At 34.2% G+C, this 20,881-nt stretch overlaps 1 protein-coding gene and 1 long non-coding RNA gene across 3 annotated transcripts; one reads left to right on the top strand and one right to left on the bottom strand.

The window, feature by feature from the left end:
* Positions 1-992: 992 nt before the first annotated feature.
* On the bottom strand, positions 993-5,249 carry LOC147299170 (BEL1-like homeodomain protein 1). Of its 2 annotated transcripts, none has more exons than XM_086243607.1 (5): positions 5,109-5,249; positions 3,649-4,732; positions 2,434-2,807; positions 2,100-2,160; positions 993-2,013 (listed from the first exon to the last, which is right to left on the bottom strand). In XM_086243607.1, exons 2-5 carry the CDS (start codon positions 4,471-4,473, stop codon positions 1,303-1,305), a joined length of 1,971 nt encoding a protein of 656 aa, XP_086099733.1. In that variant the 5' UTR covers positions 4,474-4,732; positions 5,109-5,249; the 3' UTR covers positions 993-1,302. The 2 variants fall into 2 exon arrangements, with proteins under 2 accessions (XP_086099733.1, XP_086099740.1); XM_086243614.1 differs by having other exon boundaries at positions 5,136-5,248.
* Positions 5,250-6,980: 1,731 nt separating this feature from the next.
* Positions 6,981-7,748, top strand: LOC147299169 (uncharacterized). The gene is made up of 2 exons (XR_015120005.1): positions 6,981-7,202; positions 7,330-7,748. It is a non-coding gene; the product is annotated as an uncharacterized LOC147299169 (long non-coding RNA).
* The last annotated feature ends 13,133 nt before the right edge of the window (positions 7,749-20,881 follow it).

The following is a 20,881-nucleotide window of genomic DNA, read 5'->3' as shown; positions in this document are numbered from 1 at the left end:
CAACCTATTTGATGAAATGTGTGAATGATTTGACTCCCCGAGATAAAATTTATGGATCCGTCACTAACGCCAAGTTTATAAATTTTGAGGTGTAACCTTGAGGAACATACATAAGACATGATGTTCGGAATACTTCCAAAGTAACGAACTCAAAGATAATTAAACAACATACGGTTAGGATATATAAAAGCCAAATATTAAGGGTATAACAAAAGGAACCATCAGACAACATTAAAACTGAAGGTATTGTTTTTAGGGAGACTTAGAGTCAAGTCCATTTTATGAGTCTTTCTTAAACTAAGACCGGTAGTGATTTAGGGTTTTTAATCAAGTTCTTTTATTTTTTTTCTTTGATGACTTTATATTAGGTTTTAAAGTCCTCCTAGAATCCCAAAATTAAAACCTAACATGCAGCCTCTACAAAACCTATTCTACACCATAGGAGGAGAAATATTCTTCAAATCGGAGGAAATACACTTCAAATCAGAGGAGGACTTTATTATAAATTAAAATAATTTTCTTATAAATTAAAAGGACTTTATTATGAATTAAAAAAAATTCTTATAAATTAAAGGACTTTTTTATGAATTAAAAGAATTTTCTTATTTTTCTTTTCTTTTTTAGATGCATTTAATATCAGGGATTGTTATATATATAGTTGATTGTATATAAGACTTTAACAGTTTTAAATTTGTAAAATAGCCCTTAACAGTTGGGGGATCGTCAATAATATTGACCTATATATAATTCATCTATGTATTTAAAAAATAATATAGTTTTGACAATTTGTAATTGAAATTTTTATAAATGTACCAATAATATATTTAGAAGGGTGTGAATAGGTTATACATAACTTTTTTGGTACACTCAATCGCACAATGAACCTGCTAGAAATTAAACATACATAATTAAATATTGCACGCCACCTTCTCAATTATTGCAGACTCACAATTACTGCCCAAACAAAAATTCACAAATAGAAAGCTTGCATAGCCAATTAAATAACCATATATTTTCTACATGTATATGAGAGATCTTTTAATTTGCGTACTATAAAAGGTATCAATCAATATCAATAGGCAATATACAATCCCCACAAACTATTTTAAATTTGCTGGTCATCAATCTCCAGGGAAAGTAGTAACTCTATCTAGCTAGGTTGTTCCCTAACTACAAGTATAATCCTATAAATATATATATATATATACTAGTTTCTTAATATCTTTCTTAATTTACAGTAAGCTAGCTAGCTATCCATATATTCTTGGATTCTCTTCTCGCAGATATATATATTCCTGATGATCAGGCCACAAAATCTGGCAAGAATTGAGCAGCGAACCTTTTTCTGCTCTGCATGTCCATGTCCTCATAACCAGTGTCGGAATGAGAAGCAGCAGGTTGTGGCTGCAATTGCATATAGTTGATTGCACAAAAATCATCACTAGTTTCTTCCCTAGTCTCCATTTCAAGTCTCCTTCCCAGTAACTGATCCTGAACATTATTATTATTATTATTATTATTATTGTGGGGAAGGCCTAGAGTGAGGGAAACTCCATTTCCATGAAATCGCGGTGCCAATTGCTGATCGTGATTCATACTAAACCCTCGTCCGATCTCCGAGATTGGGCATGTAGCACTTCCGGATCCATATCCACCACCATTTCTACTCGTCTCACTTGCTTTCATGTCCCTTTCGTCTGTCGAGAGAATGCTACTCCTTGGTTTCTTGGGACTTCCTCGAAGATTGAAACCTGACTGGGAGTGAAGAATTCGAGAATTCAAGATCTCGTTTGGAGAAGAATGATGCTGCTGGTGCAGGTTGGTGAATTTTTCAGGGTTTGATCGGATGGCTTTGATTTCTGCAGTTGTTGAACCTGCAGACTCCTTGTTAGGCTCGGTTTTGTTCTCGGAATTACCATTAATTTGCTCTTGTTCTTTTGTGTCCTCCAAGTACATCTCCTCAACCATTGGCTTCCATAGCCGAACTCGGGCATTGATGAACCAGTTAGACACCTGTTTCATTAAAAAAATAATTTAGTCACTTGTTTACTTAAATTTTCCATAACTTAATCATCAGAATCTGGTCTTTATTTTAATACCTGACTCCGAGTAAGCCCTGTTTGTTTTGCAAGCATTACTTTATCTGAATCCTTGGGGTAGCTACAAAATTAACCCAAGTAGAAATTAATTAATTTGTTAGAAGCAACATTATATGCATGACTTTGATGGATTGAGGTCTACTACTAGAGGACGACCTTTTCTCATTATATGATGTTTGAGTTGATGTGTAAATTAACAGTAGATCATAATAATTTATGTTATGAGTATTTATGCATGGATCAACTTTTATATCATGTGATCAGCTGATTAAGAAATCATCACATAATGTGATCAGTTAATGTGGTTAGGTAATTAAGACAAGCATGCACTTACGGGTGAAGGAAGTGCTCAAAGAGCCAAGCACGAAGAACAGAAACAGCTCGTTCGGGCAATCCTCGCTGGGGTCTCCACGCATTTTGTTGGATCATTCTCAACTGCTGTAACTCGCGCTGTTGTCTTACATGGTGGTGTATGTAACTCAGTCTTGACCCTTCAGTCTTGGCACCTAAGCATTCTTCTTCACCCAAGTTCTTGCTTGTGGCTTTGATTTGTGCTGCTATTGCGTCTTTAAGGCACCGAAATTGCTTGGAGATTGTCTGTAGCGCAAGAGCAGTGTAAGATTTTGCTGAACCAAAACCCGCTGCTTGCTCAAATGAAGAGATTATGTACTGCACTTGGTGGTGGTACTGTCTGTATCTCTGCTCCACCTTCACAATAAAAACACAAATCATGAGTACATGTGGAGCACGACCCAAACTCTCATTGCAAACAAACAAGCCAATGTACTTACCAAAAGAGAAATAAAAAACCCATCTTACAGTTCTATGGTACTCGTTTTTCAGTGTATATATTTGTTTTCAAATTTATATATACATAAGTTGAGGTACAACTCAACCGTAATTAAGTGGGCCTTAATATGATATATCTCAATATAAATAAGTTAAAATATACTTTAATATAATAGAAATAGCCTATATATATATTTGTACTCACCAACAAAGTTTGGTAACATCCTTAATTTTAACAGACACAATGGTCCCAATAACGTACGTACGTACCCACCCACTGGTAACCTCTTCTTTTTCTCAATTCCGGCCCACTTTTTTTATGCCAAGACTCATTTTAGAATCTTGAACTTCTCCATCCTTAAAAGGGTTCTTATCAATCAACTAGAATTCAGTATGAGTATGCTATATTGTTGTTATTATATTGTCAATTTAAATCATTAATGAAGTAAAATATCATTTCAATATATATATATATAGTTAAAATTAACAGCTAGTCTAATGTTATAACATTGTGCGCTCACTAGTGAAAAACCTAATTATTTCAAGTCTAGGTTGTCGAACCGGCCGGATTTGTTTTTCTTTCATCTTTCTTCTACTAGAAGAAGCGTGGATTACCTCTTTGGATTAATTGCATGATTTGCATCAGTGATCAAAAACAATTTTGTATAAGAAAATTTATTAATCGAATATGAGGATTAAAAATCAGATAAATGGCATAAAATGTTTAAAGAAAAAAGAATATATATATATATATATATACCTCATCAAGCATGGTAACAAGTTTTGATTTCTTCATCTGGAGCTCCTGTCTTTGTGCTGTGCTAAGCTCAACTCCTTGCTTAGAACTAATTTGATGATGACCAGCAGCGCTGGAACTAGCTCCAATCAGAGCCGTCGATTCTCTAATCACTTTCATCTTATCTTTAGTACCCTCGCTGTCGAAATTGGAACCCTTTCCAACATGAACAACATCATCTAGAAGCTCTTGTGCAGCCTTTAAGTACCTGGACCCTAAAACCACACTACTCTGCACGCCACAAAATCCTTTGGATACTATTGCTGACTGCACCAACGGGGAATTCCCTTGCAACACTCGCACATGACCATCATCGGCACTATTATTGTAAGCATGAGATTGATCATGAGAAGATGAAAGGGTGAGAGACAAGCCCTGTTGAGTAGTTGGTGATGCCATTGATGATTTCAGAAACCCTATCTCTGAAGAAACGAAACCACCGCCACCGGAGTAGTCGTAGCCTGTGGTCATACGGTCGCAGGCAGCTAATCCAGTGGGGACTTGGTCCGTTACTGGGCCCCATAAGTTGTAATGAAGGCCACGAGGAGCTGTGAAGTCATGGAGGAATGATCGGCTGTGATGATTGTTTGAATTGGTTGACCCGGTGGCAGTGGTGGTGGAAACCGGGATGCCGGCTAAAGTGTTGAGGAGGAGGTGTTGGTGTTTGGTAGTAGTAGTGTCAGAGAATAAGGAATTAGGTACGTAGTTGGGGTTCATCAGATGAAGTGTGTGCAGCCCATCAGGAGGGGTTTGGATTTCTGAGCTCCCATTATCAAAGTACGTTGCCATGGTATTCAAGTAAAACAATCACAACAGAGAATCAAAATCCTTGCAGAATAGTACTCGTTCGATCTAGTTAGGATATTATTAATGACCAATTGATCGAGCAGCAATAATATTACTCCTACAATAATATTGTCCTTGTATCAAAGTATGTGACTCGATCTTCAGCACCCATATCGATCTGATGATATGCTTAATTTATTACTAGTGCTTTGCAAATTGTTACCGACTCTAGCTGACTTGGTTGTGTTGCAGCAAAAAGATCCTGGAGAAAATTAAAGCAAGAAGATATGAAGCTGATGAAAATTTCAGTTGTATAATCTGTAGATCTCAAACATGATCGACCAACAAAACCCATGAATCAGAAACCTCAAATTCCATAGCCACAAACAATAATTCTATTAAACTTTTCAGAAGAAGCAGAAGAAAGAAAATGAAGGAAGAGCTCTAGAAATTGTAATTATATAGGTAGGTAGAGAGAGGAATGACTTTGAAAGAAGTAGAAGATGATGATGATGATGATGATGATGGAAGTAGTAAAGAGTGACACAAAGTGCATCAAGGATCAGAACAAAAATAAATTAAGACAAGGAAAAAATTTAAAGTTAAAAAAGGAAATATATATGGAAGTTATCAAGGACCTTGCAGAGATTGAGGGGTTTGAGTACCATCCAATTATGGTTGAACTTGGAACACACGAGGAGGAGGAGGAGGAGGGGATACATCTGAACACATGTCAGTCAATCTCTTTAGGCTTTCAGAGTTGCTAGCTCTTGTCAGGCTCAATCGATGCTGGAAATGATAATAAATAAAAGACAGATGACCCTTCATAAAGCCTCACAATAGAATATTATATACCCTTATTTACTTTTTCCTCTTTTTTTAATATAGTACGATTATTTTTCTTACATTTTGTATATAAAAAAAAAAGTTGTTCTTGCGAGTCTTTGAACCCTTATATTACGTTATTGTTCGTCATTAAAAAGCATACGTAGTTGTAACTAACTAACTAACAGTAACAATTCTTACTTTTTAATTTTTTAAAATTTTCTTTATTGTATAACTTTTCCCAAATAACATGCAAATGACTATTTTTTTAGCAGTTGGCTCAACATTTATTGTCCATAAGAGTTAAACTCGATTTTTTTTTTTTAATAAATAAGAGATTAGAACAAATAGTCGTTGACATCAATAATACCAAAGTTCCTAAATTTATTCATCAAATGTACTTACTAAATAATGTATTTATATATGTGTAAGTATCTTACCAATTAAAAATCTAAATTTTTTAAAATTCATTTGAAGAGTGTATCAAAATACTTCTCTTTATAAGTCATTGTTTTTGGTTAGGTACTTTTGTTTCATGGGTAAAAACAAGGAAGTTCGACCTTTAAGTCATTGATGCGATTGCAGGCACGTTTGATGTGAAACTATATTAAACAAAAAAAAAATTATTAAGAAGAGAGATGGAAACAGCTGCAAGACGAGGAAACGTCTATTTCCAGGAGAGCCCAGAGGGGCCAAATAATAGAGTACGTCGGTACGAAGGGAAGTCCCAATTGGCTCTTGCAACTTTAAAAATATCTCTTTATCTTTCACCTTTTAATTTTATTTATTTTCGTTTTGGGATTTTTGTGGTTGGAGACACAAGAGTACTTGGAGATAAAGCATTTAACAGCTAGCAATGGAGACAGTGAGACACTTTAACAAGGAGAATAAACACACTGTTTTCGCATTGTTAAATGAGTAAATGACCCACTTTGAAAATCCATTTTATCAAGAAAAGTGTGGATGGATGATAGCACTGGAGTTCAACCCGCGATATATAGATTAGGAATAAGGGCATATGATATTTTCCCCAACTCTTTTTCTTAACTATATTTTCTCAATAGTTTATCACTACATATTACTAGACAACTAATAATATTAATTATAATAATAAATTACTCTCAATTACAGTGTTTGAAAAATTTTTAAGTGGAAACACAACCAAATAAAAAATTAAGTCAAAGTCCAATCTATTTGCGTGCACGGGCCTGGAAGCCAAAAACAAGCTACTGAGCGCTAGGCAGGATGCCGACGACTCGACACACTGAGCGCTCGGTCCTTTTGCTAAGAGCTCGGGTGATGCAGATGAGGGTGCATCTGCAATTGCATTTGCAAATTTTAGGTTGCAGATGCATCTTTTGTAAGTTGTAAATGCATCTTTTTATGTTGCAGATACAGCTTTTTAGGTTGTATATGGCAGATTTTAAGTTGTAGATGCATATTTTAAGTTGCAGATGCAGGAAAGATGTTGCATCTGCAACCGCCGAGCACTCTGTAGAATTACCGAGTGCTCGGTAAAATAGATTGGGCTTCTACTTAAATTTTGGACTAGCTAGACCATGACTTATCTTTCTTTCTCATTTAGGACTTCTACTTAAAGCACCCTAATTATAAAGACACTCAATTATTATATTAAGCTATAGGATAATATTAAGTCTATTACATAGTAAATAAGCCAAAAGCTTCCACGCGTTCTTTTTGACTGCTTTTTGCCCCACTCACCCAACTCAGCACTGTCACCCCCTTCCTCCCACAATCAGCCGATCCAACACCCGCGACTGACCCAATTGGGCTTAAATCGATTTTGTACCGATCCAATCAGTCATGGAGACCCTTGAGGTCCTCAAAAAAGAAGAAGGCACTTTCCTTCTCTCCTCTCCTTGAAACCCTCCTTGAAACCTGACAAGGTACCTCTACCTCTCTCTCTTATGTTTTTATGCAATGGTCCATATTTCACTTACCTTTCTCTCTCCCTCTCTGTACTCTCGGCTTGTCTAAGCTCGATCTCTGTAAATCTTCACTACTCTCTTATAGGCTTCACTATTTGAAGGGCGAACAACTTCAAGAGTCATAGTGAGTATAGTCGTGGTCCTAGAACCATTAGAGTTAAACGAATTAATGGTGTATTTGAAGAGTGCTTTATTCTCGAAGAGTTTGTGTCATATACAAAGTTCTTCTTTAGTTTGAGAAATGGAGGTAAAGTTTGAAGAGGGCTTTTTGTTGATTTGTGAAGAGTGATACATTATATAGGCATGCATTTTGGGTATTGATTGGATTTGATTCATTTTGAATACCCAGATCACGTATTGATATGTTCTTTCTACTGTTAGTTTGTAATTAATTTGTAAGTCAATTTAATTCCCCAATTAGAAATATTTCATTTAAAGTGGTGTTTTTGGACAAAAGAGAGTGTCCAATCTAGTGGAATGTCAATTGACAAGAAGATTGATTTTCTTGAGAGCTTCGTACTACCAAGATTCATTTTTGATAAACATAGATTTCTACAGAATTTTGATTGTTGTATAATAAAACGGAGTTATATATGATTGTAATATTACATGTTCCTAGTCGATTTGACCCAAAATTATTGTAAATGCATCTGCATCAACAATTATAAATGCATTTGCATCTACATCATCTGCATTTACAATTATAAATGCATATGCATATGCAACTACATCATTTGCATCTACAATTGCAAAGGCATCTGTTGTGGGACCCCAGATTCCGCATCATTGGGACCGCACCAAGATGAAGGATAGGACCCCTGGAATGTCCGAGCATCAGGAAATAGGAAGATCTTTAATAGGCAGAGGAAGGTTTGAGCGATCCGCAAAATAAACTAAGAATAATGCTATACTTACCACATTTTTTATACCACATTCTTATATCATCTTACGTGTCATTACTTTATTGGACAGAGTTTTTCTTTTTCTTTTTGGGTTTTTCTTTTTATTTTTTAGTATCCAATGTATGAATGCCATGTAAGTTGCCACATAAGGTGGTATGAAATTATGGTATAAAAATGTAGTATATCTAGCACTACTGATAAACTAATGTCAGAGGTTTGCGTGACTGTGGAGCCCTAAATAGTCATAGGTCCACTATCGTGACAGAAAAAGTGCAAAATGCACGTGGTAGTCTCCTAGGCACGTGGGTGATGGATTTTATAATGAATCCTAGTCTCTCTACGTTCTTGACAGCCCATCTTTGTCTCAGTAGAGTCTTTCAGTGGCATGTTTCGGTCATCTTCCCCATTACTTAGAAAAAGTGAGCCACCAGTTCAGGTACAAGGTCTAGAGGGACATTGGAGGCTAGGTTAGCTAAAAGATGGTTATCGATTCAAGGACGCGACATGTCTCGAATGTTTCAGGGAAAAATCAGTCATTCACATCCACTGATGAAGGATTCCTCGAAAAGTTAAGGATATATTAGTAATCTTTTTTAGAAATCGATTTGTTCTTCTATCTACACAATTCTCTGTCTTCATTCATGATCAAGTTGGGCGAAAGGTAGTTGTAGAGGAGCGACTATGAAACAGTGATTCAAATTTTATGTGCAATTGATTAAAGCTCTAAACCCCAAATCAAGAATATATATTTCATTAGCATTAAAAGGAAGAAAAAAGTGTGATTAAACAGAATTTACAGATTAAGAATTACTACAATGATCTAAGAAAAATTCACTTATAGCAACCACACAATTCTTTGAACAAGAAAACAAGGAGATAATGTCAATTCAACAACTTGATGGAAGGAACAATAGTGTTTATGTTCACACAACTGTGGAAGACAACCAATTTCTCACAACCAACAATTTGCTGAGTATCAGCTTAAATTACATCCGCTCATGAGTTGACCCATCAGCGCACTCAAGGGGACTGCAGAATAAGTCTTGAAAGTTTAGGAAAACTATGCTTACTCAACAAGAGAAATAGGAAGAAAAAGCAGAGGACCCCAAAAGGCCGCCAACAGTCCTCTTGAGGAGGCGGACCATCAGCATAAGGACCGTTAGCGTGCGAACAAGCTCTATTAAAGAAGTTCAACCATCCAAAGTGAATAAAGGACTTTTCCTCTCATCCACGAGTTATAAAGAAAAACGCATAGCTTCATACCATAAGCGACAAGCAATTGCCAAGGAGATAAGAATATTTTTCCTCCTCAATTAGCTTTGTTCAATTTTTATTATGAAGGCATAACTCATGTTTGTGATCAATATGAGTATTTTTCTCTCTTTAGAAGAAGCTATTGCTCATAATCTCAAAGAAAAGCGGTCCGCAAAAAACTTCTGATCGTTCTCAAAGCACGTGGGAAATCCTTCAAAAAGAAATATGGGGGTCCTCTTAACCAATTTACATCGCTAGGGGCAGCGTAAGAAGGCTCAAAATTCTTCAGCAAATAAATCAAAATCCCACATTCTAGGAATGATTAAGAGAAGGCTTCCGCTCATTAGACCACATCCTGACATTCTTGGGGGCATTATTAGAGCACTACCTACCTACAAGCAACCCCAACCTATGGGCAACACCAACCTACGAGCAGTGCAAACCTACTGGAATGTCAGCCTACGGGTAATGCCAACCTAGGTAAGACCCTACGACATGGCTACCAAGTCCCTATGGCACAACAAGACCTTATGGCACGGAAATACCCTACAGAACAACAACGAGGACCATTTAACTGGACAACAAAAAGAGATAAGAGAAAAAACATCATCATATTATTTTTTATTATTTCATCTTTTGGAAATTTAATTATGTGGACCCTTCCATAGCAAAGAATGTCTGCATATGCCTAGTCAATTTTCTAACTTGAACTCGTTGGATAGGTCTTGAGCCCACGAGCCCGAAAGTTGACCTTGTTTTAAATTACTTTGACCTGAAAGTTGACCTTGTGTTTTATTGGGCTTTTGGTTTCGAACTTGAATCCGTTGGATAGGTCTCGAGCCCACGAACCCGTAGACGAGAACTGTTCGTGAATCAAAGCTACAGTTCGGGTTTTACGAATGTGTGAAGTGAGGGGTAGTTTTGTATTTTTACAACCAAGATATTTTGATATTTAAAATCAATTTTAAATTAAAACAAAAACACTTTTTCTCCTCACTTTCACTGTTTCACGCACTATTTTCTTTTCATTTTTTTTCTTCTCTCTCTCATCTCTCATGTGCTCTCTCCTCCTTCTCTGCAACTATCTCTCGCACCGGCCTTTTGACCAGCGAGTGTGGCATTTTTCGACCACAGGTGGCAACGAGACCGATGGCTAGAGGCTCGCCTTTCTCTCCTCTTCCTTCCCATGGGCTTCAATCCCCAATCCAGCAACTGGTAAGGATGGATCGACGCAAAGCTTAGCCAATCCCATGCACCGTTGACTCGCCGTTTCCTCCCAGTGGCCTCCCCAATACTCCACCTCCCCAGATCGAGCCCAAAACCGCGGTGGAGAACCAGACCTAACCGGACCCTAAATGGTCTGGTCTAGTTTGGTTTGGTTTTCTCTCCTCCCTCCCTGGTTTTCAACATCGAACCAGACCTATGAGTCCCTTCCAGTGCAGCGCACGGCTTTAGGGGTGAACCGGGCCGACCCAGACCGTGCCCACCCCTATCTAAGGGATGGACGCACATTTGGAGGTAGAGGGTTAAGCGACCCCCCAAACGCCGAATCTTCTAGGCATGAACCTTCATTCCTAGTCGCCAGTGACCCCCTTGACCTTTGGACGGCCACCCCTTAACCTCTGGTCAATGACCCCTTGCTGCCTAGTTGCCCACCACCTGCTTAATGAAAAGCCTCAGTGGCTTCTAGACTTTCACTTTCTTTTCTCTTTTCTTCTCTTCCTCTCTCGGTTTCTTCTTCTTTCTTCTCCTCTATTTTCTTTCTCTCGAGTAATCTGGGGTTTTGCTGGGTTTATTACAAACCCAGAGCCTTTAAACACACACACACACCATCGCCTAGCACACACACACCACCGCCTAGCACACATACACATACTCCTCGTAAGTCTAGCAGCTTCCCCCTAACCTTTCTTTTTTGTTTTTTTATAAATATAAGTATATATAAAATAATTTTTATATATATACTATAACATAATTAAAATGTAATTAAAATTAGAGATAATTAGGCTTAGGTCTTTTAGAAAAACAGTTTTTAGATAAAGATCGGGGGTGTTTTAAAATTTATAAGAAAATTATTTTAATTCATAATAATTTATAAGAAAATCTTTTTAATTCATAATAAAGTCATTTTAATTTATAAGAAAATTCTTTTAATTCATAAGAAAATCATTTTAATTCATAATAAAGTCCTTCCTCGATTTGAAGGGTATTTCCCTCAATGTGAAGGGTTTTTCCTCTCCTAGGGTGTAGAGTGGGCTTTGTAAAGGCTGCATGTTAAGTTTTAGCTTTGAGATTTTGGGCGGATTGTAAAGGCTGCATGTTAAGTTTTAACTCTGAGATTTTGGGCGGAGCCCAAAATCTTGGAATTAAAACCTAACATAAAGCCGTCAAAGAAGAAACTAAAAAGACTTAATTAAAAATCCTAAATCACTATTGGTCTTAGTCTAAGAAAGACTCATAAAATTGACTGGACTCTAAATCTCCCTTAAAATTAATACTAATAAACACAAATATAAATATAAATAAATAATAATATAAGTAATTAAGTAAGTAAGTATAAAGACAAGTAATTATTTTAATAAACAAAATTTTTAAAAAATTAAAAATTTAAGTTATTACATGTAACTTGAAATGTTGTTTATCGTTCAATTTTTTATTGTTATTGTCGTCCAAAATTTTTTTTCAACTTTTACACTATGATCCCTCGGGTTAGGGATCCAGGATCTGTCACTGGCCTAACTAGTATAAATGGTAGTCTATATGCTCCTACTTTTATTTACTCCTTTTTGGCCATATACATTGTAGATACAATTTGGTATATTGAAAATTTTCTATTTTCCTAAAACAATTATCTAGTATATGTACTATTTTCCAATGAAACGTTGATTAGTGATTATAACACTGCATCTTTAATAATACACCCACCAAAGCCCTGTCATCCCTTAATTGCTCACCCACCATTTCAATTTTCAGTCTTATATTTGAACTGAAAGCTATGGTGTAAGGTCAAGTTGTTGACTAAGTAGCAGTTTTCAATTTTATTTTCTTCCTAATCGGATTCTCAAAAGGCGACCTTTGCATGCTCATATCACTGTATCAGTACACTCTCAGTTAGTACTTGGATCTTAGTTTTTCACCACCTTTAATTTTCACCCCAGAAGAGGACAACCGGTAAATGGTAATAAATTTACAAATGGAACCTTTTTGTCTCAACAGTGATCACATCACCTCTAGGTCAGCTGGCCATCACATCCACGAGGAATGCTTATCACATGCTTTTTTATGATAAAGAAAAAGCAAATTCAAGTTGATCGGAGAGTTTTTTTTTTTTGTTTTTCACATAATTGATATTTTTTTAAAATTATACTTATTAAATATAATAATAAAATTATTTTCTCATTTTTAAGTGTCCAATCCACAAACCAAATGGGTCCTAAACTCTATTTTTATCTATGTTTCTCAAGATAAATAATAAGTCTTTGGAGATATAAATTCAACCTACGGTCGATTTTGAACATTAATTCATTTCTCCATGAAAGCACATAACATCAGTGGGACTTTGTGGAATTAATCGATTTTAAAGGCATTCACACGAGGTGTGGACCGTGTGGTTTGAAGTTTGAACCTTGAAGAATTGAAGAATGCATATTATTTGTGTTCAAAATATTTTAAAAGAAATTCTAAATTCGATTCACGTTAACCGAGTTTAAATGGTAAAATACAAAGGTACTGTTCTGGCATTATTGAGGTGGGGTATCCCGTTGTAAATATTTGCTTTTTGTACATATCTGCCTTGCGATGAAAAACACATCCACCTTGTCCAAACATACATTGCATGGAATATGAATAAATCAAGGAATTGAATTATTCCCCAATACCAAAATTCCCAGTTCAAAGCTAGAGTTAGGAAAAGTAAAGGAACAAAATTTATATGCTGGGTGCAAAAGAATGTATAAAATAGAATCATAACTAATAGCTGAAATATGTAGATGCAATCACGATGCACATGTGGATAACCGACAATTTGAAATAAAAACATAATAATTTTTTAATGAAAAATACTGTATTTTTTTTCCTTTTTATGAAACAATATTGGGAAGGGAGAAGATAAACAACATAGAATAGCTAGTTTCTTCTTATTTTAATTTTTCGTGCTGAAGGACTAACTACTTGTTTAGCTCTTTTTTTTTTTGAATAAACTTTTTACCTCTTATTAAAGAACAAGAGTACTTTCACAACAGAATCGAGAAGGTAGTTGAGCAATTATTGAATTATAGTACAGGTGCATGAACCTATATATCCACTTATTTTTTGGTACATTAACCTTTATATCGACTTTGCAATCAAGAAGAAAGGTGCACTATCAAATATCAATCAATTAGACACCCTGAATTCGTGGGATAGAATATTAATTATATGTGGTTGGATGACATATTAGAACTTCCCCTAGGCTTTGTCCATATGAGATAAGCATGAAATATGAATGAGAGAATATGATGTAAACTAATTATCCATGAGAGAACATGATGATGACTCTTAAGTTTACTGAGCAATTTGATTTATATACTAATTATAAACTAGGGCAAGATCACTTGCATTCCACACTCTCTAAGTGCAGAAAAATTATAAAGTAAACGATTCAAAAGTTAGTTTACACACCAAATATTAAATAAACTCACTTAATATTTTCAAATATTAAAAAGGTCCACTTAATGATAAATAAATTCACCTTAAAAAAAAGACACTCAAATTGACCAAAAAAAAGGCACCAAGTGCACATGAGGCGTTGTACAGTGACGATAGCCACTATTCGACAATAACTCTACAGCGATAATTCTTTTTCGACAATAACTTTGCAACAACAAACATGACAAGGGTTGATGTGATTCAAGGGTGATTTTTTGTGTTAGATGTTTTTTATGAACTTTTGACATATTTATGTAAGAAAAATACTATAAGTATCATGTTAATTTATGTCTTTTTTATAATATAGTCACTGTTGAACAGTTGCAATATTGTAAAACACGGAAAAAAACGTGTCATGCGCTGGGCTCCGTGCGCGCCCAACGCATTTTTCATTAAAGTGGGCTGGCATATATATATATATCACTGGTTTTTTTAGGATGGCTGACCTATTATAGTATTTTCCATGATGGGTTTTAAAAACAAATCCTTAAATTTAAGAAGTTAAATAAAGATATAGAAATATTGCTTTTCACACTATCAATTTAAATCATTAATGGGGTGAAATTTTTTTTAAATGTATGCTCTAGGTTAATAAAAGCGAAAAACTTTAGGACCCTTCGAAACGGTGTCCTTTCAGTAAAGGGCTTTTTTACTCAAATACCACCTAAACTATAGAGTGTGTGCTCAAATACCACCCAAACTTTTTTTTTTTGTTAATTTACCACCTGAACTTTCACATATTGGCCGATCTACCACCTACATTCATTTTAGTTAAATTTTCTGTTTATTTCAAGGGTATTTTCATCAATTTATATGATAAAAGCATTTTAAATATTTAAAAAAAAAATTCTAAGTAAACCCCCTAAAAAAAAGGGTATTTCCATTTTCTATTTTTAAGTTTTTAAGTTTTTTTATAATTATATTTTAAAAAAGGTTTTTAAAATAATATTATTTTTTTATTGTATTCAAGGACAAAATGGGAAGTTTGGGAAATTTTTTGATGATTTAACAGAAAAATGGATGTTAAGTGGTAAATTAGCACATATTGATAATTTCATGTGATAAATTGGCAAGAAAAAAAGTTTGGATGATATAAGAGCACAGCCCCTGTAGTTCAGGTGGTATTTGGGTAGAAAAGCCTTCGGTAAAGTGATAAGGATACCTAACTAAAACATCAAAATACTAAAGAAAACAAGGCTAAACCTCAAAATGTACCTAACTGAGAGGCTCTTTTTTTCTTGGGCCGGACTCACTCATGCACATGAAAATAAGGTACATTGATTGGACCTTGACTCTTTGTCCTTTTTTTATTAATTAAAAATTATTATTCATAAAATATAAACTCAAAACCTCCTTATACAACAAAGAGAATACCATATATTACTAGATTAAATGGTATTGAACTTGATTTGTTTTTTTTTTTTGGACTTGATTCTTTGTCCCTTAACCTGAGACCCTTCACTATTATGAATCAAAACATTATTGCCAAGGGACCAAGAAAAGCTAAAAAAAATGAACTAAGCAAACGGGGTCTAGAAATAGAAGCTGATCGATCACAACAGCCTGGGGACTGTCAAGAACTGTGAGGCCCAAACACTGAGTAGATCAATTTTGTGTTATGCACCCATTGATTTGTTCATCTCCAAAAATTATCTGTGGATTCTCTGTCATGATGCCAATTGTCCATTAATAAATGGGCTGTTTAATTGAACACAATTTAATTACAAGCTGCCCCCTCATGCTAATCTATCATATTGTGAGTTGTTCATTAATAATCGTGATTATAAATGGGTCATCTAAATGTCTAATTAAATAAAGGCACCATTATATCCAATACAACAAACCAAATAAATCTAGGCCTGGAAAGCACAGCCTATTCCTTGTTAAAGATATTTACGAGGGCAGTAGTAGTGTAGTTGCATCTTAAATGTGGCAACTCAACTCATCTCTAAGCCCAAGCTAAAGTGCACAAGCCCATCTGCTGCAAAGTCACGTTCTTTATGATGCGTCTGATTTAGTATAGCCATTCTTCTCCACAGCCTCTGACATTCTATTATGAGGCAAAGTAAGGAGTCTATCATGGTCAATTTTTTCGGTACCAATATTCTTTTTTTTTTTTTTTTTCTTTTTGGTAAATGGATAGGAACAGTCTACACAGGGAGATACACATTTTAACCAAACAGAAAACATGAAAGGGATCGATATACACATTCATCAGATGGTCATAAGAATAGGCGAAGTAGGTAATCGTTTCGAGCTCCCAAATATTTAGTTAGGGCTTTTAAATTTTATAAATTCTTTATATACCTACAATATTAAGGGCTTCATATTTATAATTGGTAGCCTTTAAAATCTGAAGGCCGACCCTAACATTTGCTAGGGAATATCAGATATGATATGACCCACTGACCCAGTAACATAAAACACCAGCAAGCCAACCATTAGACCTCAACAAGTAGTGTAAACCAACAAGAAGAAGAAGAAGTGGGCAAGTAGCACATACGTACATAACCGGCTACCATAAAACATCTTTGTCAACAACCGACAATCCAACAGTAGCTTCCCAACAATGGCCATTAACTCTAGCTAAGATGTAGAAGTGATAAACGTTAACAGGAGCCCAAGTACCCACCTAGCTTATTTTTTCTTTTTACTTTTTTTGTCAACTTAAATCAACAATATATTATGAGTACAAACCCCCAAAAGCTCCCTTAAGAAAGGATTCCCAAGGAAAGCGAAATATGAAAATATGGATTGAATGGGGAATAGGATGGAGGAATGGACTCAATGGAGTATGAAGAGTGAACTTTTTAGGGAGTTTTCTCTCTCTACAAACTAGAGAGAGAAGCTTTCAACACGCTCAAATAATTTTGAGTAAAGCTACATATAATTTTTTTTTTTTTAATCACGAAAAATTCTGTAGTAAAAATTTATGTCATATGAATATATTTTTTAATTTTTAGATTAACATATTCACTTTTAATAATGAGGTTAATTACAAATAAATCAATAACCAACACATCAAAATATATGACATCAGCAGTTAAATTGGGTTAGTGACTAAACTAAAGTGGGATAAAATTTTAAAACTCATTGACATTTATAGAAAAAGAAAATTCATATTAAACATTATGTAATATTGAAATATTTTATTAATTTACTATTTAATAATATGGTTCAAATTTGTGAATCATCTATAATATACCAAATTTTTCTATAGATGAACTCATGAATAACATTATATATAGACAATATGACTAGAAGAAGTGGAACCCGGTGATACATAACCAACTCAAGCTTCCTACTTGGCAAGCCCACCTTATTAATGACGGGACAACTCCAATGATATGATATGATATGGGAAAAAGGACATGTTAAAAGTTAAAACACATCCCTCACACATATTAGAGAAAATTACAGATTTAGTCCAGTTATTTTATATCTAGTTTAATTTTGGTCCACAATCTTTTTTAAGTTCTGTTTTGGTCCACTAATTGTTTGACTTGTTCAATAAAGGTCCAGATTTGTTTTCTCAAATTTGGCCTGCTTTTTACCCTATCAAATCTCACCCAAATTCAGCAAATATATACTTGTTTTAAAGCTATGCATTTCTTCTTTACAACCATATAAAGATCATTCAAATTGGAGTTCTAAAACTCAAGATAATTGACCCTAAAGTAGGGTACCCAAAACTGCCAATTTTTCAAATTTCACCAAATCTCAATTCTCTTAGATTATAATACTCCAAATTTGTTTTTATGACTAAGAAATGATGAAATATAACTTATACTTCAATTATAATTGAAGAAAACACAACCCAAAAGATTTAAAGTCACAAATCTGGACCTTTATTGAACAAATGAAACAATTAATGGACCAAAACAGAACTTAAAAAAGATCGTGGACCAAAATTGAACTAGGTATAAAATAAGTGGACCAAATCTGTAATTTCCTCCACATATTATATCTTTCATGTGGGATTTAAATTCCAAACAAATAAAAATCAAACCCTACAATTAATGTATGGCACATTGGCACCATATGTAGACAAAAACGTGTTAAAACACATCGCTCACACATATTATATCTCTCATGTGGAAACTAAATTCCAAACAAATAAAAATCAAATCCTACAATGAATGTAGGGCACCATATGTAGACAAGATGAAGATGGGAAAATCCGAATTGGACTTAGGAGATAACACTTAGTAATTGGCAATGTCTCATAGTCAAGATTCTCATGCTTGTTTGTCTCTTTGTGGTTGTTTATCTCTTCTTTTCTACACATATTGGCTTATTAGCTTTCCGTCGTATATATCATATATCTTCAATAAAATGATATGTGGGGTTCTGGTGGAGCACTTACTATCCACACCCACGACATCCCCTTGGCTAATTTCCATTCATACATGCATAAGGTAATTAAGGTGCATGAAAAAGCTTAATCCAATATTTTTGTTTTCTTATTCTTTTTCCATTTGGATGAATGAAATTTTGACTTTGTGGACTTTGTGGGGTCAATGCCACTCACTTTGGAACCCTTTTTATGGCTTTTTTTTTTTTCCCAAGTTATTCTTGGTCAAGCAGAGCGGTAGGCTTACGTTCTTAAATAATTTTGTGGTTGATCAATAGGTAGACAACTAAATCCATAAAGGACTAGTATTTTATTGAGGTGCAAGATCATGGAATCTAGAAATTCAACTACCAGCATGTACGCCTTTTCCTGCTGCTATTTTGTACCATAATCCTCATTTGGTATTTGTTTAAAGAGAAATTACACTAAATAATAGGTAGCTCCTGCTTGTTTAACCCTATTTGTGAAATTTTTACTTTTCAAACATTTTTTTGACTTGAAATGTTTATAATGCCCCTGATATAAAAACTTCTATCAAAGACAAAAAATCTATCATTTGCCTTCTCATGAGAAATTTTTCTGTATAATCCTACACCGTTTTGTGGTGTAATTTATCTAACGTGTTATAATATGAGTAGATATTATTAATACTATATTTTATTAATATAAATATATAAATATATCGTCTAATAATATCCTTACATATTAGATTGGTTATACAACATGACAGTATATCAGATAGTACATCCAATAATTTTTCGTTCATCGTCGCTCTCTCTCTCTCTCTCTGCCCCAAGCTTAGATCTTACACAGATCTGAGACAAAAAACAAAACCCAAAATTGGAGTTGGACTGAGGAAAGCATAAAGTCAAGTTCAAAATGTAAAATGAAGAAATGGCCGCCATTTTTGTGTAGAGACAGCTTTTCTTTCAATTTTTGATAACTGGGATCTTTTTTCTCCCATCTTATTTTCTTAATCTGTTCCCATGAATGAATATTTGGTGGCAATCAAAACAAAAGAAATATATATATGTTTAGATGGTTTCGGTCATCATATCTGATCTCTATGGATTTTGAAGGATGGAGGTTGATTTTGCTTGCTGAGTTTATAGATTTGGGTTTAGGGATTTTACAGATCTGGGTTAAAAGATGAACAAGCTGAATTGGTGCCTCAGTCATTCCTGAGGGGTATTTTTGTCTGAAAATGAACAAAAAGTTATGAAATGTAAGAGTTTTCTCTCTAAGGCCAATAAAATAAAGTAAGTCCCTCGTTAAAAATGGTTAAAATATAAAATTGCTCTTGTTCAAATAATAATGTTTCGGGCCCAATCTGAATCTAATTCATCTATAATCAATAAGTAATTGTCATATCATATCATATTATAATAAAAAGTTATAATAATAGTCGTTGCATGTAACATTACTCTCTTACTCTCACTAGTAATAATTTTATGGATTTTTTATATTTTACTCACTTAAATTTTGGACTCGATCTCACTTCATCATTTTAAAAAATTGTGTCAATTTATTACTTGAATTAAAAATTTATTGCAATGTATCACTTATGAATTATTTTGTCTAAATTTTTGTTAAAAATAAGAGTTTTGATCTTTCTCAAGTTCCTATTATCAGAAAAAAAAAAAAAAAAAAAAAGTTTTTTTATGCTTTACCCACTTTGACATATTAGAACACTGACTTGAAAAGACCAAAATATCATTATTTTTAACATAAATGGATAGAATGAGCCCAAGGTGGTACATTTGCAACAAATTTTTAATTCATGTGATAAATTAACACAATTTTTATTTTAGGTGGTGAAGTAAAATCAAATTCAAAATTCAAGTGAATAAAGTGTAATAAAGCATAATTTCATTAAACGAGGTCTATAAGCTTTTTTAAATCTAAAATTCAAAAAACATTAATTTTAGAAGCAAAATAAACTCCCAGCCAGTATAGTTTGCATAGTTAGGTTCTGGAAATGAGTTGGGCATTATTTATTATGTCTCATTTCCGTTTATTATTAGACATTTCCTAACTGAAAATTTGATCGGAGTTCGTAGGCCTCGGGCCACTGGTTATTTGATGTAGTTTTCTTACTTGGGTCTTGTGGTCCGATTGAAAGAAGAAAAAAAAAAAGTGTACATGATTTAAATAAAATAAATTAGATTATCTAATAACTCAAAGAGTTTAAAATTATTGTCAATGACCATTTGGTCTAGTAGAGGAAAAATTATTGAATGTGACGTCTCTCATTTTTCAAGAAAATGTATTGAGTTCAACTCTCATGTACGCTAGTTGTTGATAATAATATGGTTAATTTCAGTTCAGTACCTCAAGTTTGCTTCAAATTTCAATTTAGTACCTCATCTTTAAAATCTTACAATGTCATACATTATCTTTCCAAGTTGTTACAATGTCATACCTCCGTCAGTATGACTGTT

The sequence above is a fragment of the Dryas octopetala genome, chromosome 1 (genome assembly GCF_963921425.1).
Source record: "Dryas octopetala chromosome 1, drDryOcto1.1, whole genome shotgun sequence".
NCBI classification, from domain to species: domain Eukaryota; kingdom Viridiplantae; phylum Streptophyta; class Magnoliopsida; order Rosales; family Rosaceae; genus Dryas; species Dryas octopetala.
The sequence above is the reverse complement of the archived record's forward strand: the minus strand, read 5'-3'. Positions and strand labels throughout refer to the sequence as shown.